Source organism: Cynoglossus semilaevis, chromosome 13 (assembly GCF_000523025.1).
Source record: "Cynoglossus semilaevis isolate Cse_v1.0 chromosome 13, Cse_v1.0, whole genome shotgun sequence".
NCBI classification, from domain to species: domain Eukaryota; kingdom Metazoa; phylum Chordata; class Actinopteri; order Pleuronectiformes; family Cynoglossidae; genus Cynoglossus; species Cynoglossus semilaevis.
In genome coordinates, this window is record NC_024319.1 from 20,038,480 (window position 1) to 20,059,661 (window position 21,182).

The 21,182-nt window shown below is 39.3% G+C and overlaps 1 protein-coding gene and 1 long non-coding RNA gene across 3 annotated transcripts in view; one reads left to right on the forward strand and one right to left on the reverse strand.

Annotated features, from left to right (window-relative positions):
* Nucleotides 1-18,260, forward strand: part of LOC107989428 (furin-1-like) — a 64,573-nt gene extending 46,313 nt beyond the window's left edge. Inside the window, exons 8-10 of one of the 2 annotated variants that reach the window (XR_003051517.1) lie at nt 5,385-5,511; nt 12,045-12,211; nt 16,047-18,260. Coding sequence is in view for 1 of the 2 variants with exons in the window: in XM_025061650.1 (XP_024917418.1) it covers nt 5,385-5,388 (4 nt within the window). In the remaining variant the exon portion in view is untranslated. Of the gene's footprint in view, nt 1-5,384; nt 6,745-12,044; nt 12,212-16,046 lie in introns of those variants that run through there. The other variant, XM_025061650.1, reaches the window with a different exon arrangement.
* On the reverse strand, nt 6,766-21,116 carry LOC112487936 (uncharacterized). The gene is made up of 3 exons (XR_003051518.1): nt 18,268-21,116; nt 12,347-12,567; nt 6,766-11,025 (listed from the first exon to the last, which is right to left on the reverse strand). It is a non-coding gene; the product is annotated as an uncharacterized LOC112487936 (long non-coding RNA).
* Nucleotides 21,117-21,182: the final 66 nt, after the last annotated feature.

The window sequence follows — 21,182 nt, forward strand, 5'->3', positions numbered from 1 at the left end:
CAGATTTCTTTTTACATTTTATTTCATCATGTACAATTTTCAATGTCAGAAATATTTTAAATATTCTGCTATTGAAGAAAATATACTTTTAAAATATTTCCTCAACAAAAGCATGGGCAGTTTTTCTCATTTTCTTTTTTTTGTTTTTTTTTTTTTTTTTGATGTGTTCTTCAAAAAACTGAAAAATAAGTTAAAAAGCAATCCTAACTTTGAAGTCTCAGAATTCTAGTGAAAGGTTAGAACAAAAAAAAAATCCAACATCCTCGCTCATTACTGATGGAAAAATTAAAGAGCAGCTTTGATGAATTGTGTCAGCTAATCAAACTAAAGTAGAAAACAACAACACCAATATAATGGAATAATAATAATAAAATAGTAAAAACACATTCTGACCAGAGGCATCTGTGCAGTATATCAAGCACACTAAGACAAAAAACATCAATTATTCAAGTATCAGTTTTATATTTTGCAAAATAAAAATACATCTTGAATATTTGAGTCTTCTTATTAAAAGTCTAATAAATATTCAGAAATAACAGGGGTTTTACTCAGTCGTTTGTTTTCCTATTAGTAAAAATTGTGAGCAATACTTCTCACTGTCGGTCAATTATTGTATAAACTGGTTGCTCCGTTCTAAGACCTGTATCGTAGTGCAGTCCAGTGGGTGTTAATGGAGGTGGTAACAGTACATCAACTAATGACTCAGTTAAAACTAATGTTGTTGTTTTTTTACTTTTCAATGTGTGGGAGAGGGATGAGCGATACCAGGAATAATTAAAACAGACTAAAAGTGTAGTTTTATTTCCTGAATAAAGTTTTCTCGGGGTTTTTGAATATAATATTCCAATGAGTTTAGTTATAATAATGGATAAAGGTGCAGTCTATGCCTTGTAAATGAGTGAATAAATATCTCCTGAATTAACCAGCATTAGGTTTGGCAGGCACACTGTCACAACCTCCATAGCTGCAACAGTGAAAACAACTTTCACTGACACATTCACACAAATAAATGTGTACTCTCACCCACAAACACACACACTCACTCACTCTGGCCCAAGGTGGATTTCTAGAGGTGCATATATTTGCATATATCTGCATTTTTAATGAGTTTTGGGAGATGAACTGATGCGAGTGGCCCTTTGTGGGTATTTCTTTCTTTTCTCTCGCTCTCTCTCATTGTGTGCGTGTATGTGTGTGCGTGCGTCTGTGTGTGCGTCTCCATGTAAATATCACCCACTGTGTGTTGGCACCCGTCACAGATGGTCGGGGGCGAGGGCACCCTGTGGGCACAGGATACCTATTTCTGTTTGTCTGCCTGCTTTGTGTGTGAGGCTGGGAGGCAGCGAGAGTGTGACATTGTTGGTGCACGTGAGTGTGCGTATGTGTGTTGTAGGTGTTTCTACGTATATGTCATTTACATCTTGAGCTTTGACGTTACATCCTTATGTTTGCGTTAATCTCCATCCTTGTTGGGGAAATGCTCCGTGTTCAGTCCTAATCCATATTAATCTATGACTTACCTGAAATTGGCTGCAGCTTTCTGCAGGTCATGTGTGTGCATGCGCGCACGTGTGTGTGTGTGTGAGCGTGTGCTCCCTTGTTTGTATTTAAGCTTGCTGCACACCGTGCGTGCCTGCTTACGTGTGTCTCCCAGCATGCAGTGGGGCTGTGATGGCCCTGTTTTTGGATGATTGATGTGTTGGAGGGAGCAGCAAGGAGCTCAGGTTGGGCCACAGCCTGAGTCTGACACACTGCTGCTTCCCTGCTGCTTTACATATGTAGACACAGCAAGACTCCTCCTCCCCTCCCATCTGACGCTTCCTTCTTCCCTAACACATCAGCCAACATTCACTCTTCCTTTATGGTTTTTATTTTTTAACTTCAGTGTCATCCACAAACCTAGATGGAGCATTATGTTATAGCAGTGATCGTCTGAGTTGCTGTGAGTTATAGTTATAAAACTTCCTCATTTACACTTTGGCATAATTAGGGTTGACTTTTTGTCTTGTCTCCAAGTCATGATAAATGGTAATTGTTTTAGAAACCTGAGCTGCAGCTGTTTTTCACCTCAGACATTCACAGCAGGAAATGTGCAGGTGTAAATATATGTAGTTTTGACAGTTTTCATTTAACAGTTTTAGGTTTATACATCATTGTGCATTTTCAGGTCTCACTCTTGTCAGGGCATATTGATGAAAGCTGGTGAAAAGGAGCAAAGAGGATTTAAGGCAGTCGAAGCAAGGCAGGTAGAGGAGGAACGATGCAGAAGGATAAACCACTAGGAGCAATGGACAGTGGCCCCAGAGGGTGTAGGTAAAGAGCTGTGGGTGGAGATGAATAACGGGTTTGGGAAAGTGACAGGGAAGGTCTATAAGAGAGTGGTGAGACCTGTGAAGTTAGATGACACTGACTGTCTAAATGACAGAAGACAGGGCTGAAGGTGGGAGAGATGAAGATGCTGTGATTCTCATTAAGAATGAACAGGTCAGACCTTATAAGAAAGAAGAAGAACTTATACGATTAGAGAGATAAAGATAAAGAGACGGGGCTGGCTTGGCCATGTGCTGAGAAATGTTGTGTTTGGAAAGTAAAAGATAGGAGGAAAAGAGGAGGGGCGTTGGTCTGTGGAAGAGAGTGATATAGATTTTTAAAAAAGGATGAAAATACAGAAAACTGTCTGAGAATGTAACTGAATCTCTTTTCCACAGTAAGGGTTGCTGTATACACAGTTTGAATGCTCTGGATGTTGTTGTTAGTTGTAAATATAAAGTAGGTGAAACAGTTTGCTGCAGGAATAACCAGCCAACATGGCATTCAAACGAAATGAATCATCGTATTAAAAAAACCCAATGGGTAACAGACATGTCTGTGTTAGAATGTGTGCACAGCAAGACTAAGACTTTACAGCTACATCTCATTCATAGTATAATTCTACTGAACATCTTAGGAGAGCGAGGAAGTGACTTTTATATGATACACTGAGGTAACTTCTCTGTGCTACATGTTTGTCAGAAACTGGATTCCTTCACTCACGTCCTTCACATAACAAACAGGATGAGACTCAGACAGCCGCCTCCTAATGCAGTCTGATGTAGTTGTTAACATTTACAGTGCCTCCTGCTCCACACTGTTCTCCTCTTTTTATCCCACTGCATCTATCACACTTTGACTCCTTCTGTCAGTTTCTTCTCTGACCTGCCGCTGTACTACCATCTCTCTGTGAACTCGTTTTCTTCTTCCTGTGCTCACCATCCATGGCTGGTTCCCACTTCCCTCTCCCTGACACTCACTTGTTTCTTTATCCTTCCATCTCTCCCATATCACTAATCCTCCCACTTCTCCCTTTTTGTTCCTCTGTAGTTTCGCTTGCTTTGAAATCCCTTCGCTCTCCCCTCTGTTTCTCTGCCTTTGCTAATCCTTTCATTTTCTTTGTCTCTCTTTTGTCTTAAAGTCAGTGTAACTTCTTCTTTCTCCATGTGCTTTTATTTTTCACAGTTATTCCACTGAAGTCACACATTATTTCAGACATATCCATGTTGTAACAGTTAGCATCCTCCAGCCAGTGCATCAGATCATTTCCAGTATGGAACAGTGCTAAGGCTATGTCAAAATGACCAGATCGATTTTTTTTTTTTATTCTGAGTCATGGCAGCACACATTAGTTCATTAATTTAATGTAATTTTCTAAATATTTTTTAAATTAATTTCATCTCAAATTGAGATGAAAACTCATTTCATTTTCTTCCTTCTTAAAACCTTGACTCATGAATTTTCCCGGTGCTGTTGTCTCTCCTATGGAAGAGTCATGTCAGCTCAGTAGAAAGGCATGCTGGGAGGCTGGAGAGCATGAGAGGTTTATCGATCTACCTGTAGCATCCAACTGTTTGTTTATCAACAACCAATCAATGCACTTCTTGGCTGGAGGCTGCCGTGCTTGGCCTCTGCACTGCTCAGAGCACTCACACATACACCTTTACACACAAACGTATGGTTTTCAGATGCTCTTCTCTTCTTTTATTTCACTTTGTGCACTTGGTGATTTGAATCAATTCCTTTTTAATATTTCTCAGTATGTTGTAATGGCTTCAAGATAGATTTCTGTATTATATATTTTGGTGCATCAGTCATCAAGCGCAAAGAAAAAACATCTACGTTGAGACTAGATAACTGGGAAGCATGTGTTGGTTGTTAAGTGGATACACTCAGAGAAATTGCACTGACTGTAAAAATCAGATGTGGACATAAAAAGAGTCTTAAGAACTGAGCCGGAGATAAGTCCAGGTTCATGTGCCGTGATGAGTCACTGACAGCTGTTTTTCCAGACTGAGCCGATGTACAGTCATTAGATCGTGACTCGTACCTGACTCACAGTGATGTCAAAAAGGTTAGGTTTTCAAGTTGCCCTGAACAAGTAAGTCAATCAGACGGTTTACTAAATGTTATCACGCAATAATTACTTTTTATTCCCAGGAAATTTTAATATGGAAGACTATGGGTGGAGCCCCTGAGAATAAGACACACCATTCTGTCCATTGTCTTGCACTTATTGTCTTGAGCCTTACCATCAAAGGGAAACAAACAACCATTCACTCTCACATTCGTAGTTCCTAGTGCCCTAATGAGCATATTTTGGGGCTGCAGACACCTTTAAAAATGGCAGCATAAAGGAAAAAGCATCAATATTTTTTTTTTATATGGCCTTGTATTGTATTTTGTTTATGTTTCTATTTTTGTAGTTCTGTACAGAAAGCATAAACATACTGTCCAGCCTCGCCAACTTTTGGACTGTTTTTATACAAACGTTTAAAGAATTTATAGGCAACCTCTGAGGTATTTATAAAAAAATATGATTTTTTTTTATAATTGTATTTTATTTTATTTTATTTTTTGCCCCCTTCTTTGACATATTTTACTTCTTTCGGCCAACTCTTAATACCAGACTAGACAAGACTAGATCTAATAGGCCGCAGTATTGTAACTCACAGAGTGAGGGGCAAGATCTAACTCCGTGTCATTCATCTATAAACACTTTTTACACAGCATCGACTATGATGATATAGTTATGGAGCATCTCTTTTGTGGTGTATATAACAAAATATGGTGAAATAGGTTCACATCAGTGTTGGAAGCAGAGACGCCCTGACCTGAAACGTGTAAATCTTTACTTAATAGAAAAAAAAATAGGATGTTGTGCAAAATATCTGGACTGAATTTCTTTAAATAATAAATATAATAATAAATAAACAAATAATTTCAACAGGGCTGTGTAGCTGTTCTGTATCCACCACAGTACAATCAGTGAAATGTTTTTTATGTGTGCAGTATTTATAACTTTTTCCACATGAATCACTTCATAATGCCCTCATTATTGTGTTTATTTCTAGGTGACTGACCACAAAGGCACGGTGAGGAGCTGTACGAGACCCACTGAAGAGGAGGAGGCCGTCGGAGCTTTGCTCGGTGTTACACTCATTCTCTATGGAACCTACCGCCCACACAGGACCAAGCATGGTGAGTGTCAACTATTTATGAAACTTTGAACTCACAAAACACAACTGAGCAGAGAGGCAAGGGTTTTGAAAGCTTTAATACAACATCCACGGAAAGTTAGGTGAACTAATGTACAAGTTCACGAAAATGAGAAAATATCAAAAAAGAAAGATTTAATATGTAGTTATGAAAATGATGGTGTTGTGTTACGATCAATCCCAAGTTGTTCTACGGAAGCTGGAAATGGGAAGCGAAAACTTCCTCACCCTTCCCCTCCCGCAGCCACCTGCCATCACTGCATCTTTAGCTGAGGCTGTGGAGTCAGGAGAAGTCAGGGAGACCACTGACCACAGGGACTGAGATGTCTAATTACAGTCTGACCCCTGGCTGCCCCTCCTCAATCCCACCCTTCTGGCTCCATACTGTGGATCAGCTCCTTTGGTGCCCACAACTTCTGCAACACACACACACAGACACATACATCTTGTTAGCCAAACCGGCATGTTGCCACAGAACCAACCTCCTTATCTTTCAACCAACTTCCCTGCTGCTCTAACGCAGTTAACATCCTCTCTACAGTTCTTTACATCCAACATTCCTGCAATAAAACATAATTAATAAAATGTTACAATATGCAGCAATAAACATCTTCAGTTAACTCATAAAAATCAATTCACCAGTATTTTAGAAATGTATATTTAATTTTTTTTCCCATTTACTAATATTCAGTACAAATATAAAGGAAACTACTCTGTGTATAAAGAAAGAATACAGGAGTAGTGGGCTGCACTTTTAGTGCTGGTAAAATGCACCACAATCCCAGAAACTCCTGATTACACGCCCCGTCTGATAAATCCCAGAAGGTCAGTTCTTTTGTAACCTCGCCCTCGCCCTCCCACAGCTATTGTTTCTATTGTTTTCTATTTTGGCCTGTTTTTCTACTAGTTCATTTCTACCCTATCAGAAGCCAGTACAGCCGTTTAATTCAGTTAGTTACAATTTTTTACTTCCATGTAGACCTGGAGTTTGGGCAAACTATTAAAATCACCCTTTTCAGAACCTGAAAAGACATGGGAAAGTTGTGGAATTTCACCTCAGGGCAATAGTGGGAACATTTTTTCTTGTGTGTCTCTAAGTGTTTTTTTTTTCTATTACTCTCTCCCTTCTCTCTCCTCTCTCTGTCAAGATGCTGATCTCTCTGTTGAGAAATCAATGATCCCCTCCTCCCATCTCTCCCCCCTTTCCCTTCTCTCTGCATCCCTGNTGTTAGTCAGTCTGTTGTCTTCACACACACATACACATACTTTACACAAGAGACACACTCATTCACAGGTTCGGTGCCCTGTCACAATCCTGACATGTTCATTATTAGCAGACATATTTTAGGTAATCCTTCCAAATTTGAAAACATCAAATCCCACCATAGGGGAGAACATGGCTAAGTTGGGGGTCCTAATCCATGCAAATTGTGGGAACTGCATTAAAAACACTGGAAAAAACTAGTGGCTAATAATGTATAGAAGATAGATAAAGTTTTTAAGATTTAAATAATATATATCTCTTCAGCCAAAGTTTGTTTCTTTAAGTTTTTCAGTTAAATATATCATATTGGAACGCAATGTTTGATCGTAATATTTGATCATAATTTGATGTGGAAACTCCATCCATCTTCATGTCTGACCGTCAAAAAAATGCAGCTGAAGGTAACTGTGACTGAACATGTGCTCTGTCAGTGAGATTTAACTGGTAGTGTGTGGGAGAATTTTCATTCAGCAACTTGAAAAGTCCAGAGACTGGGTTTTATCAGAGGACCTCCACTTTTTACTGTGGAGATTTTAATGATTTCTGTCCCTTTCCAGATCTACTTTTTAATTATTATAGACTTTCACACATCCCAATGGGAGGACAAATTACCTAGCAAATAACACATAGTGATTTTCTGTGACCCACTGTGTCCTTTGTTAAATCCCACGTTTCTCCATAAATCATTGGAGGAACCAAGAAATACAATTGCCAGTTTATAAGGTACATTTAGCAGCGGGTTAATTCAGTCTAATACAACAGCCAGCTATAAATCCCACCCCTGTGCACTGCAACCAGCAGCCTCCAAAATGACCATAAAGTTAAATCAACACAACAGCAACAAAACATTACAACCTTCATTAAAACTGGATTTATTGCAGGCATGTTGAAGTAGGTTTCATTTGAAGGGACGACGAAAAAAAAAAAAGTGGCGACTGAGTTTATCCAGTGTCCTCGCAGAGACTTAATAAAAATGAGGTGCAAGCTAAGATTACCCATGCTGGTCATTAATTTGAACAAATAAAGCAAAAAAAAAAAGATAATTTGACCTGAATTATATTCAAGTTATTGCAAAAAATAAATAAAATTAGAAATAGTAATAATAATTTTTAAAAATCCTATTTATTTTAAGTTATCTGAAGTTAGCTTAAAGTCAAGCAGAAAGATCTCGTTTTATAATGTCCTCTCTCTGGTAGAATCAACTCTTATCACATCCCAAACACTTTACACAGCAGTAGATAGAAATTAGCTAAATACATGAATAATAAAAGCTATTTAGCTAAACATTTTCTAGAAATTACTAAAGGCTGATGAAGAAACCAGTCGATCTCAACCAAGAATTCCTTAAGTCAGCACAAAAAACAAACCTAATCCAAATGAATTGTTTGAATTGAAAAAAAAAGTGGGATTTAAGCGTGCACTTCTTCCATCACACCACCATCCTATGTATCTTCTTTTCCTTGAAGACACCTGATGCTGACACTCACTGATGTGTGGGACAAAGCTCCAGCAGCTCCAGCCTGGTTTTCTATTGTGATGCTGCCTCGTGTGTGTGTGTGTGTGTGTGTGCATTTGTGTCGGTTTTCTCCTCCCTCTCTGTGTGTCCACGCTGTCCATGTGTGTTTGTTTGGTGGCGAGTGAAGGTAAATTGCAGTGATTATGTGGCTGTAATTGAACAGGGATGGAGTGTTTAATTGAGTTGTTGTGTCCTGATGTTTTCTCCTGTAGTAGCAGGAGCTGCAGCGTTGACAGCTGCCTCGTCTCGCCTCCTGGAGATGAAGAGTTTTTTCTTCATATACCTTCACATGGTCTTTGTTGTGTGTGTGTGGCCCCCTTCCCACCTTTCTGTGTGTTTTGGCCTAATTGTGTTTGTTTGTGTAGTTTTCTCCAGTGTTTCAGCAGGTAAAGGGAAGCGTAGGGTTTTCTAAGAGGCTGCTCTGAACCCTTACAAGTTTTACACATACTGTTTGCAAGGATGTATATGTATGTACTGTGTATTGTTATTTGTCTATTTCAGAACCAGGATCAGAAAACCTCTAATGATCCCTACAGGGAAACTACTTTGTTACAGTTGTGCAAATTAAAATGTGGGTACATCTGTGTGGTGTTTAGATGTACAGTATGGTTATAAAGTGGAGGAAGTCATGTGCAAAGGGTTCCTGTATGTAAACAACAGACAAGACGGTTTATGAAAAACATGTCTCTCTCTCTCTCTCTCTCTCTCTCTTTACCTTTATGCTTCAGTAAAATGTTATTTAGGGGATTTTATAAATATATAAAAGGGATTTAACTTGTCAAATTGTGGTTGTGCTTTAGCTTCATCCAAGGCAGTTTATTTATTATTATATCTGCTTTTTAATCATTTTTGTTATGTATTTTTCTAACTTTCTATGAACTGTTTCATTTCATTTAGGGTCAACTTTTAGCTATTTCAGAACATGACATCTTAAACATTCTGGGCGTGCTCACATGTTTTTACTTTTTTAATCAGATTAATCATAGAGTAGCTGTTAAATAAATACATAAATCAATAATAATAATTGTGAATGTAATCAATCATGATTAATCATGTTAAATCACCATGTCTGTACATGACATATAAAAAAGCTTTATATAAACTGCCAGGACAGAAAGACTATTAACTGCTGGTCGATGTATGTGTTTCACACCTGATTTTATTTGTGACTAAATCATGGACTTATTTAAATGGAAACATGTCAAGAGCAGTATATAACATTTTGCTTCATAGAATTGTGGATTTTAATCTTTACTGGCTAGAACACATTGAATGTTTTGAAAACAGTGAAGCTGTTGTCCTGTAGACCAACATTAATTTGTCTACTGTCCCTGGCAAACTATTTCCCAATCGTTAGGGCGAAAATAAGTGGATAGATGTCGGGGTTATTGGATATAGAATGTGCACCATTCTGCTTATGTGTTAAAATGCTCTAAAATTAATTATTCTTCCTATATTTAACAACAGAATTAACTCCTTAATTTCTTCAGCCATAGTTTTTACCTAGTTAGCTTTAAAGTTACCTTGATATGACAACGCATGGCTTGTATTTGGACGATTGTCGGTTTGAGTCCCAGCCTTGCCAGGACTGTAGTGATGAAGCAGCAAACTCACCCCCTCCTCAAACACTAAATATAGTCCAGTGTTTATCACTAGGAGAGGTTTCATGGGTTAAATGTTAAGAATAGTTTCCCTCAGGGGACAAAGAGAATACTAAAAGAAATGCTGTCGGCTGTTTAGTAAGTTATTATTTTTTCTAATATTTGGCTTTCTTTTAATTCTTACTTGGCTAACATGTGCTTATCTCCGTTTGCAGCTTCTTCTTTGCCAACGTTTATGTAAATCACAACAACTATGGGGCCACAGTGATGAGTGGTGTGTGATACATGAGCCGACCTGCACACTTTCTCATTTGTGTTTTGCGATATTCTCTTTGACAGTAGCATTTAAAACATTCAGTTTCAGAGTTCCAATGGTGAATTGAGATATTTCAAGCAATTTGCTACAAACCCCTTAAAATGTCTGACTCTGGTGTTTGCTGTACAGCACGTTCGTGTTTACTTCACACTATGCATGTGTGGATGTTGTTTTGCAGATGTGTGTACAATGTGCACCACACAGTGTGAGGAGGAAACGGCGTATATTTTGTGTGTTTGTCTCGTTTGTGAGGGTCTGTCTGCAAACAGACTGTGCACACATGCGTGTGTGTGTGTGTGTGTGTGTGTGTGTAGGACACACTATCTGATCTGCCTCCTGGGCTCTATGGCCCAAATCAAATGGTAGGAAACATCAATTTCACCGTCCCCTCTCTCACTTTCCTTCTCCCCCTCTTGTATAATTTCTCCTCTCTCTCCTCTCCCTCTCCTTCCCTACAGCTCCTCTCCTCATCCTCTCCTCCCCTCTAGCCCTTTTCCTCCTCCTTCTCCTCCTCTGCGCCCATCCTCAGTGTATTGCTCTCTGTGGAGGTGTGATTACGTTCCTCCTCTCAGCACCACTGATCTGAGGGTTCAGTGTGTGTGTATGTGGGTATTGTTGTGTGTATTTTTGTGTATCTGTGTGTGTTTGGTGACTAGTTGGTGATCTGAGCAGCCTGGCGCTGGGCATTGTATGGCGCAATTCACGGACGATGTCTCCAGTTGAATGCCTCCATTCACAATTACAGCCTCTCCATTAGCTGCAGCCCTCGCTGCCTTGTTGTTGTCTTTTCTTCCTTTTCTCTGCAAAAAAAAAATGCAATTAAAGATGGACAAAAACAAGCTGGAGCACAAACACTGTACCTGGAAATGGAGGAGAAAAAAAAAGAACAGCTCAGGAACAAGTGGAAGAGGAAGTGTAGTTCTCCTATTCTTCAGCATGGGTTTAGACAGCACTCTAAATTTCTGCATTACATTACATTAATACAGGACAACTGTCATAAAATATTACACAGTTTAACTATTTGTGCTGTAACTGTCTTTATAGAAAATAACATTCCTTTGTTAAGAATTCCTTTGTTAAAAAGTCTGCAGAATATCACATGGACAACTGAGAATCAAATATTATTTTGTTATACAGATAATATCTTAAAATTATTTTCCATTTTAAGCTGTTCTTTAATAAAAGGAAAATAGGCTTATAAAAGGTTTTGTCTAACTTTAGCTAACATATTGTAGTTTAAATGTATAAATGTGTGCAACTTATTTTTTTTACTTTAAAGTTTTAATTTTTGTTAGTTCACTAATTTTAAGTATTTGTAATAATTTTAGCAAGTAATTGATTTTGATTGGTTGTAGCAATTGCAATAATTTCTTAAAGCTAAACGTGAATTTTGGCTCTGCAATATATATATATATATATGTATATATATACATATATATATATATATACCAGGGCTACATTTAGTTTGTTTGTGAATGCGACTCTTAACTTTCCTTTGTGTTATTTGACCTTGCATTAAAACTGAATTGATTTGAAGACATCTGTCCCCAAAATAAGTACCTTGGATTATCAGTAATTCCATTACAACCTAAACATAAGCATATGGTTTGCACTAAACAGATTTGTTTAAATCAAAGGCATTTATACAACCTAATTATAGTCATATCACAGAAGGAACAGTTGGTCCTCAAGCATTTTTACATTATAGAGTCAGAAAACTAAAAAAAAAAAAAGAATTGAATGCATCAGTGTGGCTAGGCTAATAAACCCAGAACATACTGTATACATGATCTATACCATTTCTTTTCTAATACATCAGACAAACCACTGAAGACCTTTGTGTCCATGGGGTCACATCACCTCATCCCTGCCGAGGTGCTGCTCCAGAGACACCACTACCCTTGCCTGAATCTGATTCAGTGGATCTACCAAATGGAGAGAGACAGGAGGGTGCGGGCTGCTGATATCACTGTAACCAGACGGCAGGTACACTACAGTACAGTACAGTACACAGACACGCACACATCCCACAGTTTGTGATTTACTATTCCAATAAATCACTGGCACCACCTAATTTCCTATGGATTTCAATTTCCCTCTGGACATATCTGCATTGATCACCTTCAGGTGTAGGGATGTGCCAGGCGTCGCTCACTGTGACACTGAAGAATGGCTCACAAATCTCTGCCATTGGTGTGCGGTTGAGTGTGTGTCTGTTTGTCTCTGAAGGTGCGTGCCGGGGTAAAAGAAGGAGGGATTTGTGCAGATGCAGCATTTCTGTTGAACGCTGTCGTCAGCGTCAGGGCTTTAGGATGCAAATCCTCCATTCTGAGTAATAACATCTGAAAATGTCAGAATTGTACAGACAGAGATAAGGATCAGATGGTAGGAGCAAGACTTGAGATTGGTTGTTCTGATTTTATCTGATCGTACAGTTATTTACAGAGAAAGAAAAGAAAAAGCATAATTAAATATGTCTATAATCCATAAAATGGATATACATTTTAAACAATGCAGTAAAAATAAAAGAAACATTTAGGTTTTGAACGTAAACCTTTTTTTACGTTTAATTATACACAATGTCATACAAGGTTAGCACTAAAGTCTTTTGTTACTAACTTTCTATTTTTTAAGATATATATAATATGTTAGTGGCAACCTGTTATATTAAATACTGAATTCACGCAAGCAGAACTGATTCCAGGCCAGTAGGTGGCGATAATGAACCAAATGTTTGTTTGCCAAATATGATGCACAGGATGCACTGAGTGACATAAGATAAGGTCAAGATAGTTTGGTGAGCAGCACTAGAAGACAAGATGGCGGATGGTATGTTAGACACAAAGTTAATTTTTTATTTGGAAACGAACAATATTGTTTGGAAGTTGCACAACAAATAGTTCTCTTTACAACAGCATAATGTTTACCTGTATTCTGATATAAAGCTCTGCATGTGTGCAGGTCAGTGTCATGGCTACTGACGCTACTGACATAGATTTTCCAAAACACAAGAAAACGCTTATTCATTCAGTCATTTTCAGCTACATCTATATCTGGGTGTGGGTGTGAGACCTGGAGCCAATCCCAGCAGTCATTGTGCAGCGGCAGGTTACAACCCTAACAGCTCATCAGTCCATCACAGAGCTGCATATAGAGACAAACAAGTTTATCTCACATGAGCTCAGGCCCAGCTCAGAACCCAGGGGCGTTTTTTCACAAAATTGATGTATGTCTTACTTTCTGCATGATAGAGTCTCATGGAGCATTTTTGATGCATTGGCAGACTGAGTTAGACGACAATGATTTCCCAAAGTAGTTGGAGCCAATGTTGTCACGTTCATCACAATAACATACTGATCTCTGATGGGATAGAGCCTCAGGGCTTAAAGGTCAAACACATTGAGCAGCCATTTTCACACTTTCATGCCAGTGGAATTTTTTGGTGGATTGTGAGAGATGCAAACTCTTTATTATTCTGTCCGCAGACACATTGTTTTTTAAATTGAGAGAACAGTTGCTTTTTTGGCCTTTATTCCTGCCTGGTAAATAAAGATTGAGGTACATTAATGAACTACAGATTTTTGCTTCTAGTTTTCAGGAAGTGTACCGATTCTTCTGGAAGTGCGCTGAAATAAATCAGGATTATACTGCAGAAAAAAGACCAGACTGTGTCTCCTTTTCAATATGACTACATCAAATCCCAGCTTAGTTTTTGTAGTGAAACAATTTAATTCCCACAATCACTAAAGCCTTGTGACTGTGTCCTCTATGCTGCATTACCATGTCATTAACGGCTCTGACAAAGGTGAGCCTTATGCCTGATGACAGGTATGGCTGTGTTGATGCACACACCACTGTCTGACATGCCCTTGCAGGGGTGTACACGGTCCCCGGGCCTGCGTTTTGAGCCGGTGTTAGGATGCAGCAACGAGGCCTGACAACGTCTTTACCCAGAGTTCCTCCCCTAGAGGCAGATCTGAATGGATCGTAGAGGCTAGGAGTAGAAATAAATTGGAGAAAAGGATAAATCGATGCTTGGCGGAGAGGCAAACAGACCTTCCAACCCCCGGCCCAGACACACACACACACACACACACACACATATACGCACACACGCACGTAGCATGGTGTGTCTTTTTTCCTTGGGCTGTATTGGATTGGTATGCAGAGCTGAGGAGAGAGACGCTCAGAAAAGACTTGGCCTACAAATGATGTCCTTTGTTTGATCCATTAGGTTGGGGGGGGTTTGGTTGGTGGGTGGATGGGGAGGGTCGTCCCATGGTGACGGTAGAAGGGCTGGGAAACAAACATCTCTTTCTGTGAGCCTCTCTCTCTCTCTCTCTCTCTCCCCCCCCCCCCCCCCCCCCCCCTTACATTAGGGGAGTTTTCCCTCTCTGACTAACAGCTTCTCATCTAAGAGAGGAGAATAAGATCAGCCACAGGAAAAGCTGCTAATCATCTGTTTTCGCTGATGAGTTAGAGGCAGAAATGACATCCTGATGTGAGTGTGACTACATACACTACTGTGGCTGGAAATTAATAATGCTGTTTATTCTGTAGGTCACTTTTCTTTGGGTCAGTTAGTCATTTGATCTCATATAATTGTAATACAAATGTAATTGTAAAAACCTATAACCGAGGAAATATAGTGTCACACAATAAAAAAAGATCTATTCTTATAAAAACAGTAATTAATATATATAGGAAAACAAATACTCCACATGAAAATGTATTTATTTATTTTACCTTTCAGGGTTCAGACAGATTACATCTACTATTCAAAGGGCCCAACAACAACTCTAAGTTATGGTATAGTGGCATAAAAAAAATTAAATTAAAAAAAAAACATTAGGGGAGTAAAAGTGTGGAGTTTACATGTGTAAATTCCTCGAGAATAACAAAAACCAAGAGATGATTTCATTCAAACGTCCTCTGGTTCCACATGTAATATCGACCAATATCCTTACAGGTAATTAAATGTTTCTGAGGCTGTGTCATCACTAGTTGGTCAGAGTAAATAATAAATGAAGAGCCAGGGTATTGACTCTTCTTAGACTGGCGGTGGTCAGAGGTAACCTGCTAAAACTAAATTGCATTATTATCACATTAAAACACTGGACAACTAGGAAAATATACCAGAATACACAAAAAACAAACAAACCTTGGAGAACGCTGTCACCACATTAATACCAAACACACGGTGTGGTTCAAGATTTAAGATGTACTTTATTGTTGTTGTGCTGAGTACACACACACACACAGTAGAGAAAAAAGGTGTTTCTGCCAGGCTCAGTGCAGCAGAAAAGTAAACAACAATGACAGCAATAAAATATCCCACAAGCATAAAACACAGCAGATTCACACAAAGTGGGTTTATGAATGATAAAAGTGCTAATTTAGTCTAGCTTTATTTTTAGCCAAGCAGACGCTTTAATTCAGTCTGATATGGCTGAATATGGTTGCTGTAAAATTTGGAACAGACTTTTATGTCCCAGGATGATGAATCCTGATGACATGTTGGTGAGAGCCCCTGAATTCTCTTCTAGCACAAAAACACTTCCTGTTGTTGCTGTTATTTTTATCAGATTCAAAACTATTCCAATTATTAAACGTTTCCATGTCAGTTGATTCAAATTTCCGTTTGCCGTTAATCACAATGACTGTAGTTAACTCGAGATTGATTTCAAACTAATTGCATTTACATTTCAAATTATTTGCAATTACATTTTTATTTTTGAGTATTTTGTGAAACTCTAGTGAACATAGTATTGACAATTATGTTAGCTTCATGCTAATGTCTGATGTCTGTTTGTTATTGCAGGACTCGAAAAAGGACAGAAATTGTCCAGAAGATTTTACAAAATGACCTGAGACGTATTACGTACCTACATCTTCAGGTAAGGAGAGGGTGAGGAGGGGGAGGGTTGGGAGTGCTGTTATGAGAAATGTTGTACTATGAGTAAGAATGTTAGCGCGTTCATTGTGTTCTTTAGTTGGGCTTTAATCTAAGAAACATAGTCATATAATGGGCAACAGAAGAGCACATTATTTGTGAGATGGAGTCACATCAACAGTAAATATCAACAACACCATTAAGGCTAAATTCACCAGAGAAAAAACAACTTCAAATCCCAGTGGTTTCTGCCAGTGTTACTGTTGCTTCTCTTAATTACGAACCACCGTGCTTGAAAACTGACAGACTATTGATTCTCCACCACTGTGTACAATGGTCATTTCTTTTTCTGAAAAAACGTTTGTTTTTGTTTTCCTTCATTTATTTGGAACTATGTCCGTGTGTTTATGCTCCGTACATGTATGAAAAAGGACGTTTTTCAGTAAGATAGACGTTTTTCAATAGACGAAATTTTGTGATTCCTCAATTTACATCACAGGCCAAGAATCAAAATACAAAATGTATGTGCGTTTGTAGCGTGTCAAAATAGTGACCTAAAAACAATTACATGAACTAGTTATTATTGCAGTTCTATTAAATATGGATATTTAATCAAATGTCTAGCTCTGAAATGACAATATTTTCTTCTATTGTCCGTCGATCACAGTGGTTGTCCATGTTTGGGCTGTAATATAAAATATTGATGCTAAAAGCAGAATTTATTGTACAGGAGAAAGTTTTTTCAGTCTCACTCTTTGTGCCTGATTTCTGCTGCCTTCACTGTTCTTGCTGTATTCACTCCACCACATGAGACTGCCACTGTTCTCAGCTCTTCACCAGCAACAGTGTATGGCTGTACATTTTGGCTTGGGAGTTCTCTTTTTTTTCCTTCATGTCTTTTTATAGTTTTTCTCGTTCATAGCGTACACCCCACTGTGCTTCTATTTTCATGAATGCTGTGAGAAATAATTGAAATCGTCGTGTACGCTGCCGTCTGCTGCAGTGAGCTCCCACTTCCTCATGCCGTGTAAATACTGTATCACTGAAACCCCTGCTGTACAACTGCTGGTTTGGGATTCCTCGCAGCTCTAGGACGTCACTGTAAAACTTGAGCCAAGATCAAACCATAGCTGAAGTTTGTTTGTCCTTCTTTCCTTCTCTGAGGAAACAGTGTTGAGTCAGTTTCCTCAGAACAGCTCTCATTCATTCTAAATCCATCGACACTCTCTCTCGCGCTCACTTGCTCTCCCCCTCTCTCTATCTCTTTTTCTCCCACTCATTACATCCATAAGGAGAAGGAATTGGTGTCAACCGAGTCACAACCCCTGCTGCAAGTGGTGTGAAATGGAACAGACGGAGGACCTCAAAGAGTCTCAACACAAATGAATAATGTTCCACAACAACTATAAATAAAATAATGGCTTTTTTCAGGAGCAGATTAAAGGTCTAATTCACAGCTTTATCTCATGAATGTCAGGATATTAGTCTTGTTGTGAAACAGCTGTATATATTGTTTTCCCTGTCTGTGGCGGTTGGAGGGGAAAAGAATGTTGTGTCATCAGATTAGGGAGAGAGAGCTTGTAGCGATACAATACATTTTAAGTAGTGGTTGTCAAAGTTTGAAATTGTTATCAGTATGTTGTTAAAAAGACATTTACTGGTGAATATCTTCATATAAATTATGACACAACAGAAAATGTTCATACTTTTACTATAGTATATTACTATACTCAACTACACTCTACAATACTAGACTACAACGGACTGAACTAATAGTATCGTATACTGTGTATACACATATATGAATGTGTTATAGTATATAAAATACTTTACTATACGGTGTATCACTAAACTGTGTTATACTCTACTAAATTATATGATACTATGCTAGTGTATGTTATGGTATTGCCGTATTATGATATATTACTACTTACGACAGTCTGAGCTCCTGCATAAATTACATTTTAGTTTAAGCATTTATTTTAGGTCCAGTTTATAGTTTTTCACAACATCATGCTCTAAAATATAACATTTTTGTATACACTACAACAAGTACTTCAGAAGCCTTGACAGAAGTCTCCCTTCAACAAAGGGTTTAAAGAAATGTATACACTTTTAGATCATACAAAATAAGAGATCAAGCCTTTACCTTAGTAGATTCTCCAGGATGTTGTCATAATGGATCAGCAAAAAGTACTTCAAATCCAGGAGGTGGAGGAACTGTGAGCAGAAAGTCAGGAGAGGTGGAGGTGGGCAGAGGAGTGAGGAAACAAATATAAACCAGAGTTAAATAAAGATCATTATTTTTCACAGTCCGACAGTCCAGTTGGTCATGAATCAACCCTGCGTAGTGTAGTTTGACTGTGTGACCTGTTGTCAGTGTCAGCCGTGATGATTAATACTCGATTCCCTAACTTCTGCCAGACACAGAAACACACACACAACCATATAAATCCTTCCCCAAAAACAAATAGTCCCTGGAGCAACTCTCACCTCTCATCCGTACTCTTTGTTTTCCTGGGAAAGTTGCAAAGGTTAGTGAAAGATATGTTTGTCTTTTTCCACTTCAGTGAAGGGTGAATTAGCTCAGCGCAATAAGAAATGGATTACCCATTTATTAAAGGCGCTGTGTCACTCCTCATTGGGTTGGACAAATAACAAATGAATTTCTAGCTCCCTAATTTCTCTCTGTTCTTCAGTGAATTTCTGATAATGTTGAATTGCTGATTGCAGCCATGGGAGCTCCCTCAACTTTTTATCAATTCATTAAAAAATGTGCCACTGTAGAAAAGATACAGATGAAAGTCTCTCCCTCTTTTCTGCCTCATGCTTCCTTTACCACAATAAATCTGTTTTGCAGAAATTAATTCACTTAAAAAACGTGCAATTCCCTATTTTTGGAATCTGTCTGAAACTTTTTTCCACTGAATCTCAGTTTGACGCCGAGACTAGTGTTGCCATGCCTCCTCTGGTCAAGTGCAGGTCTGTAGGTAGTGTTGTTTTGTAAAGTAGCAATAGTTTATTGACAGGGAAGTATTGATGTTTCAATTAGAGCAGTGTTACATAGTGCTGCAGCGTGGTAACATGGTGCGTCTCCTGCCATCTGCTCTGCCTCTACGTCTGATGAACGAGGCACGTGGGGCTAATCGAGCCGCACATGAGCGATGGGACTGGGAGATCTGTCTGTCTCTCCCTCCCTCCCTCACACACACACACACACACAAACATCCTCTACGCACGTCCTTATGCAGAAAAATGGGGGGAAGGACGCGGGAGAACGCCTCAGCCCTGCTGTTTAAACAGCCTTCAGAAACCTTGTGGTTCCTCCCCTTCCTCCACAGGTCCAGCCAGCAGGTTGTTTCTCATATGAGGAAACAAGCAAAAAGCACCAGATGCATAAGCTTAAAAAAAATCTTCAAAAGCTCATCTGATAGAAAGACAACAAAAAAAAAAAACACAATGGCTTCTGCCAGGTTTTCTCGTGCTGGGTAATAAGAGCATGCATTATGCCTGGCATTGCTGCCTGCCAAACCACATGAATCAAAGACCTCATTGTGTGGATTACCTCGTTAATCTGTTGATGCCATTTAGTAGTATTGCTGGTAATAATGTGCCAGATTTCTCTCTTATTGGGGTTGTGTAGTGTTAGGGTTGGTAATCTGCTTTAAGCGCTTTCTGGGGACAGAGACATTCTGAAACCAAGCCAACAGAACTCTGCCATCATGCCGAGCAGTGGGGACTGACTCTCTAAGGCTGTGGTGCAGAGGCTAACAGGGGAGAGTGAGCTAGATGGCCCACACCACTTGTTGAAGTATGACTATTTAAATAAATAGGGAAGAAATCCAGACAACATGGTCCAACATAAAGCAAGTCAGCCTTCTGCTTGGACACTTCCACTGATCAAAATATCGTCACAAGTACTATGCAACATGGTCTGGCCTAGTTTGTTGTAGGACACAATGCACACGTTTAGCTTTGGCGTGAGAAAGCAGAAGAAGTCTATAGGATATACTTCTTCTTTTTTATGTACAATATCTACCATTCTTTTTCAGTGAGTACGTGGCAGAGTTGTTCACTTTCTGGCAAAATACACAATTCAAAACCATATGCTTTTTTATTTTAAAGAAAACACTGTCCAAGTGTGTGGTAGGTCTATGTAGGACAGTATTACTTATTTCCCCTCAAGAGTACTTGTTGACCTCGACCAAAGTGTTAAATGCAACCAGATTTCTCCTTTAATTCGGCAGAGAAAGAGCGATATCTTGCTGAAGCTGCGGCAGAGGTGAAAAAAGGGACGAGTAATGAGCTAGAAGCTCCACAACACGTGTTGAAATATGACTTTGAAAATAGAAAGAGGGGAAAGTGATACTGCTGAGTTGCCCCACATTGACATCTATCACAAAGGGTCTCCACTTGCTCTACTTCTGTTTCCTGCTGCAACACCTTTAAGTTGTGTCTCTTTGGAAGAGTTAACCAAAGCTGTGCTTTATATATTTATATATAGAGCTACCTGAGCTCTGGCACTTTAGAGGTGAACACGGAGAGAGTGAGCGATAAAGAGACAGAAAGACAGAGGAAAAGGGGACAAAGAGAAAAGAGAGGTAATCCTCCCTTTTTCTGCTCCCTAGGGTGGTCTCTTCATCCAGGGCCTCAAAGAGGGACAGAATACACCTCCCTGTTACAATGGAGGGTAACCTACAGGGGCTGCTGAGAGAGAGTGAGAGTTAAAGAGAGAGAGGAGGGTGGGTGGCTAGGGGGGTGCAGCTTTAAGCAGGTCTTTGAGTGGCCTAATTGCATTGGAATACATCAGTGTGAGAGAGATGGCTCAGATCAGGGCGGGCTGCTGGAGGGGTGAACGCCCGCACCTCGACATCCACACTCAGCAAAAGAGCCCCGGCACAATGCACACAATTAATGCTCTCCCTCTCGTTAACTCTCTCCACACTCTCCTGTCCCTCTCCTACTTTTCTCTCATTCTCCTCCTTCTCACCTCACATCTTAAACCCCCCCCCCCCCCCCCCCCCCGCGCGCCCCCCCCCCTCCCACCCCCCCCCACGTCGCTCC